A 10,355-nucleotide genomic window follows, 5' to 3' on the forward strand; every position below is an offset into this window, starting at 1 on the left:
AGGATTGCCTTTGGGAGCGAACCCAAGGAGAACGAAAACATGGCAACCTGTTATTGATAAGTTTAAGTTGAGACTTGCTGGTTGGAAAAGGAGACTCCTCTCTTTCGCAGGCCGATTAATATTGGTGAAAGCAGTACTATCAAGCTTACCTGTATACTTCTTGTCTCTTTATAGATTGCCTGAAGGAGTTGCTAAGGAGCTAGACAAAATTCAAGCCTCATTCCTATGGGGAGGCTCAGATTCAAGGCGAAAAATCCACCAAGTGAAATGGTCAGAGGTTACCAAGAGTATAAAGCAGGGTGGGTTGGGCATTAGAAGAGTTAAGGATGCAAATGTGTGCTTACTCCTGAAGTGGTGGTGGAGGTTTGCATCTGAAAATGACTCATTATGGAAGAAAATCATCTGTAGCAAATACAAATTCCTTGGTGGGAGATGGTTCCCAAACCTCAGGCCAAGTATTAAGTTATCAAACATCTGGAATGGTATTGTATCAGCAGTGGAGCTGAACGAGTCCCTCTTTCAATACTATACCAATAACCTAAAATTAAAGGTGGGTAATGGTTGTAGAATCAGGTTTTGGAATGATAATTGGTATGGAAATATTTGTCTAAAAGATGAGTTTCCTCGGATCTACAGGCTGCCACTCAATAAGGATGGGTCACTCAAGGACTTTGTGAATGTCTCTGGCCCTACTAAGCATTGGGTTTTCACATTTAGGAGGCCCCTCTTTGACTGGGAGAAAAGTGAACTACTTAGACTCACTACCACCCTATATCCAACTCCCATACTTAATTTGGAAGCCCAAGACAGTACAGTATGGTCAGAAGCTATTGCAGGGCAGTCTCTTGTCTCGGTCTTTTACAATCATACCAGCCTTGCCCATGGAGCATGTAATCATCCTATTTGTCTAGTGTGGAACAAGCAACTCCCGCCCAAAGTGCAATTTTTCAGTTGGCTCGCATGGAAATACAAGCTAAAAACCTCTGTCTTCCTTCAGCGCATTGGTATCTTAGATGGGTCTGCCTCTACCCTATGCATATTTTGTCAAGCACAACAAGAAACAGCAGAACATGTTCTAATCTCTTGTCCTCAGGTGTGGAAAGTTTGGACTGGGCTGTTAAAGTGGTGGGGGACTACTTGGGTTGTCCCAAATTATGTCCCAAACTTGCTGCTATGGTGGTCAGGATATGAGTGCAGAAAGTCTGAACGTCGAATATGGAATGCTATTCCTCTAGTAACTCTGTGGTCCATCTGGAAACACAGGAATGAATGTCTTTTTCAAGCATCTTCGCCAAATCTGCAGGAGCTGCAAGAGCTCATTGTTACCAGGATTGCCATTTGGTTGAAAGCTACGTCTACGAAGCTCCACTTTTCGATCAATGATTTTCTGTACAACATCTCAGCTGTTAGGCACTGTATCAATTAAGGGTAAGAAAGGGTGCTGATCTGTTTCAACTTGATGGTATGCTGCTGAGTCACATTTGCAAACTAGCGTTACTAAGGATCACAGAGGCTAATCCACAAAAGGGTGACTTCATCTGGCTCCGTTCTGATCTGAATATGCACGCTGCTGCTGCTCAGTTCCCATCGGCTGTTCTGTGTTTCTGTTGTCCAACTTTGTTCTGTATTTGATCTGTTCTGGTGATCTAACCTGTTGATTCTGCTTGTGATATGTTCTGATCTGCAAGCTGCTGGTGTTCAGTCCAAGGGTGATCTGCTGCTGCTAGTGATCTGCTGCTGGTGATATGTCCCTTTGTTCTGATAGCTGGTGATCTGTTTTGCTGGTTTGGCCCGTCCCCTACGTTGGTTCCTCACCAACTTTGGGCTCCTCTTTTCTCTTTATTGGTGTAATTTGTTTGTACCTTGTACTACATTTTCATCAATGAAGTCTCTTCCTTTGCCGTTCAAAAAAAAAAAAATTAAAAAAAAAAATATTTATAATCTTAATACATATTTTACATATCTCAAAATATTTTTATATATTTTTATTCATTCTTTAAACATTTCAATACACTTTTTCTAGCACAAACAACAACTCTTAAGGTTATTTTTAGCATTTTTCATAATAATAATAATAATAAGAAGAAGAAGAAGGGGGTTAAGCACACAAAGCAGCTTTGCACTTTTTTCAAAATCTTACTTTAATCCTTTTGCTTTTAATTTTTGTTAGGCTCTTAAATTATAGATGGGCAAAAAGATAAAATTACAATTTGACGGAGATTGACTATTATAATTGAAAGTGAATGATTTAAAGTGAAATTTTGATGAAAGTGAAAAAATATTAAGTATAACTAACCCTAATAACAATAATAACCAAAAAATTGTGTCAAAACAATAGATGATAAAAACAACAAAAGGCCTTCAACATGTAATAGATCTTGAAGTACTACTGCATCTCTCTGAACAAATCCCCAAGTACTACTAAAAAATTTTGATAATATGTTGAGACAAATAACTACTCTCTTGTCCTCTCAAAAAAAATCAAAAATGCTATGGGCTATGAATATATCCTTTGACATTTATCCTGAAATGAGTTATATGGTGTAAAATTAAAATTTGTGTGATGTTAATTCCATCTACAATAATTGTGATTTATAGATTTGTTTTCTATATATTTTTCTGGGTATTTTTCTAAATTTATAGGATTGCTGGGAACTTGTCCTCTCTCTCTCTCTCTCTCTCTCTCTCTCTCTCTCTCTCTCTCTCTCGTCCATTTCTCTCACTAATCGTGCATGGAATGGAGGAGCCAAGAGGTTGTGTGTTGCATTGTAGCAAATTGCTAAAGCTAAATTATACTGTACCCCAAGTAGCAGGAACCACCTCCCCCACTCAGAAACGCATATCTAACAGTAGTACTGTAGTAGTAGTGACTTAAGATTCTTTTCTAGTTTAGTATGATATATGACAACCTAAGCGTATCAATCAACCTTCAATCCTTGTCCTCCTCCTCGTCTTATAAATATTCCCACCCTCCCTTTCACTCTTTTCTCAAGCCCAGCTTAACTCAAGTACGTAAGTATCCCAACCCAACTTTGTGGGAATTGGGAACTGAACTTGAGAGAGAGAGAGAGAGAGAAAGAATGTTGGGGAAGAAGTGTAAATCCATAGCAAAGCTACCTTCTTGTTGTGTACCAAACTCGGATTGTGTCTGTTTGGGTCATCGAAGTCAAGTTGCCAGCGAAACGGTGCATGCCAGAAAGCTTGCTGCTGCTGCTGCTGTGCCGGCGTCGTTGGAAAGGTGCAGTGTGTGCTTAGAGGAAGACGAGAAGGTGTGTAAGTGCGACATCAATATCAGTACTGAGGAGGAGTTGTTCAAGAGTAGTAGTGTGATCGACCAGGCTGCTACTCCTAGAGTAAACGCCAACAGTTCTTTTGCTCATGCTGTCATCAACATGGTTGGAATGCTTATAGGTATTAATATCTTCCCTTTTTAACTTGAGTAGCGTTATTCTAATTCAAAAATTAGATTTATATTTCAAGTTGATTGATTAACCAATCAATTACTCTTATGTGTTATTTTACTCTTTTATAATTTTTCTAATTATCAATTAATTATTTCGCTTACACATTATTAAGTCTAGAAAATGAATTTAAAAAATAATTGGCTTACACATTAAAATGAATTGGGTAAATTATAAATACACTCTCTGAGATTTGATTAAAATACGAATCGCTCTCTATAATTTTGAAAATTACATTTTACCCCATGATGTTTCTAATTTCATAACAAATTGTTCCTTTTATTAATAAATCATCAAGTCAATTAACAGTTTTTAATAATGTTAAAAATATGTTTCAAATAATAATTTAAAAAATTTTATTATTGTATAAAAGAGCAATTATGAATTTCATTTTTTTAAAGTTAATTCTAGTTAAATAAAAAATTCTAAAAAAGAGATATTTGTAATTTTTCAAATAACAGGGGACAATCTGTATTTTAAACAAATCTCAGAAGATGTATTCATATAATTTACCCAAATAAATTTAAAAAATGAGACTTGTATATATCATTTTTCTTTTTAACTTTGCCTTCTCACTGCTCTTCATTCTTCCTTTTTACTTTTGATGGTTCACAATTCAATAATTATTTAATAAAAGTAAATTAACATCTCCCACTTGTAATTTTTTTACTGGCCTCGTTTGAAAATAGATTTTTTTAGTAATTTTTTAAATTTTTGGCTAAAATATAATATAAAAAAAATTTATATGTTTGTGTTGACTTTTTGACTTTTTACGAAAAGATGTACAAAAAGTAAAGAAAAAATGAAATTTTTAGACTTTTTTATATGAATGGTTGGTTTTTTAATTTTTTTTAATAACTTTTTAACTTTTTGACTAAAAAAATTACCGACAATGATAGGTAGCTCAAATTTTTGTGGCTCAAATAGCTCAAATCTGTCAAAACGACGTCGTTTTGACAGATTTTGAGTGTAAAACGACGTCGTTTTGACAGATTTGAGCCATTTGAGCCACAAAAATTTGAGCTACCAAACATTTTCCAAAAACTACTTGCCAAATGAGGCCTAAATGATTGATTTACAACACTAAATAAGTTATGTCACATCATTTTTAAATATTATTGAACAGAATTTTACGTAATCAATATCACTTCATGTTACATTAGCTGACATAGTACTCTTAAGTCCCGTTTGTTTGAGGTTATAGGAAGGGGATTGGGACTACTAATACCTTGATATTACTAATACCTTATTTATTTTGAGAGATGGTCTTGGGACTACTAATACCTTGGTATTACTAATACCCTTGGAAGGGAGATTCATAGTGAGGAGGTAGAGATGGTATTAGAAAAATAGTGAGGGGATTAGAAATTTTTTTATTTTTTATATATTGTGAATTTTTTTTAAAATATTAATGTTTGATTTTTATATTTTTTTTATTTGTTTTATTATTTTATATAAAAATAATTTAACAATTTCTCACTATTAATCTCCTCACTATCAATCCCCTCACTGTTAATTTCTTCCATTCTATCTCTGAAAACAAACGGACGTTAATGTTGACATGCTAAATCAAAATTGGATAATTCTTACCTGAAACATCGTACTACTGTTTAACAGGGCTTGGACAATTATCAACTCCATTTGCTCTACAAAACGGAGGATGGTCCTCTGCATTCCTCCTCGTCGGCCTCGGAATAGTCTGTGCATACAGTTCCCACCTCCTCGGAAAATGCCTCTCCAACAACCCCAAATTAATGAACTACACAGACATCGGACACCACGCTTTCGGCACCAAAGGAAGGCTCCTAGCAGCCTCTTTCATCTACATGGAAATCTTCATGGCTCTTGTTTCCTACACAATCTCTCTCCACGACAACTTGAATACCGTCTTTTTCGGGGCCCACTTCGACTTACCCTCAATTCACTTATCGACCTCTCAGCTGCTGACTGTGATCGCGGTCTTGGTCGCGCTTCCCAGTCTGTGGCTGAGAGATCTTTCTTCTATATCTTTTCTTTCCATCGGGGGTATTTTTATGTCACTCATTATTTTTACGATGGTGGCTTTAACGCCTATTTTGGGAGGCGTGAAGGCGAACAGGGAGATACCGATTCTTCGTGTTGAGAATATTCCGGCGATTTCTGGGCTTTACATATTCAGTTTTGCAGGACATATTGTCTTCCCTAATATTCATAAGGAGATGAAAGATCCCTCCAAGTTCACTAAGGTTTGTCATTCTCTTCTTTACTTCTATTACTTAAATTTCTTTTACAATAATGACATTATCACATTATTCTAATCAATTTTTTTTGTATGAATAAAATTCTCTTATGTTTTTGTAATTTGTTTTATATCTTTTGAAATATTGTAATCATATTTTTATTCCAACTGAAAATTGGTTAAGTGTGGGGGGCAGTTGGTCCCACTAAGTGCTTTTTTGATAAAAGAAAAATATTTGAGATATTTAATTTATCATTTTTATAATTCACTTTTAACGATGTGTTTGACAAGTATTGAATTTTGATTTGTTAAATATTTTATATGCGAGATTAAACTCAATATAATATCATTAGAATTGTTAAATATTTTATATGCGAGATTAACCTCAATATAATATCATTAAAAATGATTTAGAAGTGATAAATTAAAGAATTGTAGTATTATTGTTTGGCAAAAGCTCAAGTCAACTTATAATTGCTGCATTTTACATAATAGCACAGCAACATACATGTACATGCAACTTTTGGATTATAAAAATTTTGAGCCAGAAAAAGAATATTAATTATTACCATTAAGATTCACACGTTTGGTTTTATTAGGAATCTTTGTGAAAAAAATAAAAAATAAATATGGTGTGATTCATAATTATTTTTTATTCTTAAATAGTTAAATATTTTTCTAAAAATATGAAATTCCTGTGAGAAAGTAAGGGAATCATATTCTTACTTGGTTTAAGAATATAATTCTTGTTAAAATAAATAACTTTATTATTTCAATTCATTTCAAAATATTGGAATCATAGAGACCCACAATTATATTATCGTTCTCCCTTAAAATTCATGTCATCCAAACTTGACCATATATTAATATAAAAATAAAATACAAATTCTCTCCATTACATGAAAGGGATAGAGATGTTCATGAGTCTGATTTTGCTCACACACTTAAAGAATATGCGCACAATACATATATTTTGATTGGTTGTGAAATAGTAGAACCTACCATTTTAGGTAGGGTCATTACACTTTTTGAGTTAACCAACTAGGCCTAACCTAGTTGGCCACCATATCTCCCTTAGGGTTTAGTTCCAAGGAGGTCATGGGTTCAATTTCCCTTATAGGAGTTGAATTAAGGGTGTGCAAGCACTTAGTGCTTTGCCAACGGTGGGGAGATTTTCTCCCGTAGGTACTAATCTAACAACTAACAACTAACATTTACCGATCAAAAAAAAAATTACACTTTTTGAGTATTAGGTCCACAATCACATTTTGTGTATTGTTTACACGAGAAATTATTTTTTGCTTGTGGGATATATTCATGCGGTGCCCTAACTTCAAATTCATTGGTTGAAATAATGGAATCTAATACTTTTTATTGAGTTTTTGGAGAATAACTTGACAAGTGTCAAGCAATGAATGATGTGAAACAGTAAACCTTACCACCAAATAATCACTCTCTTCACATACTAAAAATGTGTATGAACAAATTCATTCTTCATGTCCATTGCATCAAGAGTATATCATTTCTGCAAAAAGATGTTGTACAAACTAATATGTTATACTAAGTTTTTCTTATTCACCAACATGTGTTATGTAATTAAGAAACAATAAAATCTAAACAGGATCCATTTTAATAATGTGATAAATTAATATTATTTTCAATTGGTATGAGAGCATACCGATTTCTCAATTGGTATAAGAACATATTGAATTCTCAAACTCGCATGTTAATTACTTTTTTGCATGCAGGTAACTATAGTGAGCTTCACATTGGTGACACTACTCTACACAGCCTTAGCCTTCATGGGTGCCAAAATGTTTGGCCCTGAAGTAAATTCCCAAATCACCCTCAGCATGCCTCGCAACCTCATAGTCACAAAGATCGCGCTCTGGGCAACGGTTCTCACCCCAATGACCAAATACGCACTCGAATTTGCACCCTTCGCAATGCATCTCGATCACCATCTCTCTCATTCCATGAACATGAAATCCAGGACAAGGACGATCGTCCGAGGCAGTGTTGGCTCATTTTTGTTGCTTGTAATACTAGCCTTGGCTCTCGCTGTGCCCTACTTTGAGTATGTTCTCAGCCTCACAGGCTCGCTCGTCAGCGTTGCAATTTGCATCATTTTTCCATGTGCATTCTACACCAAGGTTTTTTGGAATCAAATATCAAGACCGCTTATCATTCTCAATGGATTGCTCATTGTGTTGGGCTGCCTTCTTGCTGTGTCTGGAACCATTTCATCATCCAAGTTACTTATAAGAGACTTACATAGAGCTCACTCGCCATGAGAATAAACCCATGGAGAAGTTATAGTCTTTGCGAGATTTGAATAGTTTTTCTTCTTCTTCCTCCTCTTGTTTTTTTTTTTTTTTTTTTCATCAAAGTACCAAGACCTTAACATTGGCATAGCTTTCTATTTTGAGTTAAGATATGGCTCTTTACTTTTATTAATAATTTTGTTTTCATTTCACATATATATATATATATATATATATATATATATATATATATATATATATATATTTTAAATCTTCTAGTTCCGGAATAATTCTATATGCTTTATTACCTTGTCAAATAACTCCAATCAATTTGCTTCTAATAAGTAAAACGTGAGATGAATCTAACCATTTTTCTTACTTTATGCAAAAAGGAAATTAATGCATAACTACCACCAAATATTACATCCTCAATCCACATGAGAACAACTCCAATCTCACTCTTTTTTTTTTTTTACTAGCTAAACTATAAAAAAAGTAATTCTTTATTTTGCCTAATTTATTTTTTATCTATATATTCCAACACAATTCTTTATTTTATTTATACACACAAACTGTTTAAGGAGTGTCTCAAGGCTTTTCAAATATAACTAGTATTGAAGAATTTTGTTAAAATAACTATTTATAATAACTCACTCATTAGAATGACTAAAATATGATAATACTAACAAATCTCTTTTGAAGATATCTTGGAGATACTCTCAGTCCAATAGTTAAGAGATGACTCATAAATTCAAACATATTAGATTTTCGGATCTTGTTGGTACCTATATTGGCCTTATTTGGTAGGACTTATTTCCAACTTATTTAAGCTTTTAGTTTAATTTAAGCTATTTTGATGTGTTTGATTCAGTTTAATAATACAACTTATAGCTTTTTTGTAAGTCAAAAATCAACTTATTTTTTTAGTGGGGGAGGAGAAGCTTAATTTATAAGTCAAAAATCAGCTTATGTTCATAGTTATAAGCTATAAACTGTTAAGCTATAAGTTATAATCACTTTCCCACAACTCTACCAAACGGCCCATTGTAATTTACAAGAGATTGCAAGCATCTAAGATTTATTCTGCAACAATGGATCCAAAAGGCCCTCTCTACTTTGGAGAAGTTTTTCATCATTAAAATAAATAAATAAATAAAAATCACATTCTCAACACCTTATTTGAATTCTAAGAACCAGATCCTAGCATAAATAAATAAATAAAGAATTATAAGAACTAAATTCTCTTCACTTTGTGGATTTGACTAGATAGTACCGATAATCATAATCGCTAAAAAACAAACAGTAAATTTCCAAAATAACACGTACCATTTATTTTTCAAAAAATAATAAAATCATGTCTATATTTATCGAATAAAAAAAAATTCTTGATAGATAGTCAACACACCAAAGCCTTAAAAAGTCAAAATAAATTATTAAAACAAATTCATAGCAAGCCCAATGGAGACAGGAGTGTCCAGACCACACACTCATCCTTCCATATTGAAATTTGTGGATTTGAGAGAGAGTACTGTAAATGTGCACTCATGCTTTAAAACATGAAATACTTCCACTGAAAACACTAACTTCAGTCAAATGTTTTTTTGTTCTCACTCTCTCGGAGGCACTGTTTGTTTGTATAAAAATATTTTCCTAGTCTTTTTGTGTTTGATTGCAAAGAACTGCAGAAAAACATTTTACATGTAAAATCTATTCTACCAAATCAAGGAAAATGACTTGCCCACCAAATTTGGGTTAGTCATTTCACAAATGAGAGTTTAGGTTGGTAATTAGTGCTCTAGTGCGTGGAGTCATGTGAGTTGGGTTGGGGACTAGGGGAATTCGTGAACATTGTGGTGGTTATGAAATCGCACATTTTGAACTCGTAAACTGTGAAAATGTATCACTTTTAACACTTTCAGATCACCCCAAAAGAGATGCATTTGTACGATTTTCAAAATTAAGGCCAAGTTTGACATATCTCAAATAATCTAAAGAAAGATAAATGCTCCTTTGGACAGACGGAAATCCTATTCCTAGGGCATTGGATGGGCATCAGAGCCATCGAGGAGTGGCAAGCACCTACCAAGGTGAGTAAGCTAAGATTGTTTTTAGGGCTCGTGAACTATTACCGAAGATTCATCGTAAGTTACTCGAAGGGGGCTGCTCGACTCAAAAATCTCCTAAAGTCACTATCTCGCCCAGCATATCTGCCAAGAGCAGGAGCATATCCAAGTCTCATATTCAGTTGAATCAGATCTAGCAGCGCTCACTACTGAGACGAAAGAAAGGAGCAAGATACGGCCTTTTTTTATCTTTTTTCCATCACATTATCTCTCTACTTTTCTGCACATCTTTTCGTAAAAAGACAAAAAGTGCACTTATTTAGGTCATCCCAAACATTCCCAATGAGGA

General features: G+C 34.1%; 1 protein-coding gene across 1 annotated transcript; it reads left to right on the top strand.

The window, feature by feature from the left end:
* Positions 1-2,996: 2,996 nt before the first annotated feature.
* Positions 2,997-8,112, top strand: LOC114282657 (Transmembrane amino acid transporter family protein). The gene is made up of 3 exons (XM_028225401.2): positions 2,997-3,411; positions 5,079-5,686; positions 7,428-8,112. Exons 1-3 carry the CDS (start codon positions 3,081-3,083, stop codon positions 7,971-7,973), a joined length of 1,485 nt encoding a protein of 494 aa, XP_028081202.2. The 5' UTR covers positions 2,997-3,080; the 3' UTR covers positions 7,974-8,112.
* The last annotated feature ends 2,243 nt before the right edge of the window (positions 8,113-10,355 follow it).

This window comes from Camellia sinensis, chromosome 7 (assembly GCF_055761805.1).
Source record: "Camellia sinensis isolate YWXY chromosome 7, ASM5576180v1, whole genome shotgun sequence".
Classification (NCBI taxonomy): Eukaryota; Viridiplantae; Streptophyta; class Magnoliopsida; order Ericales; family Theaceae; genus Camellia; species Camellia sinensis.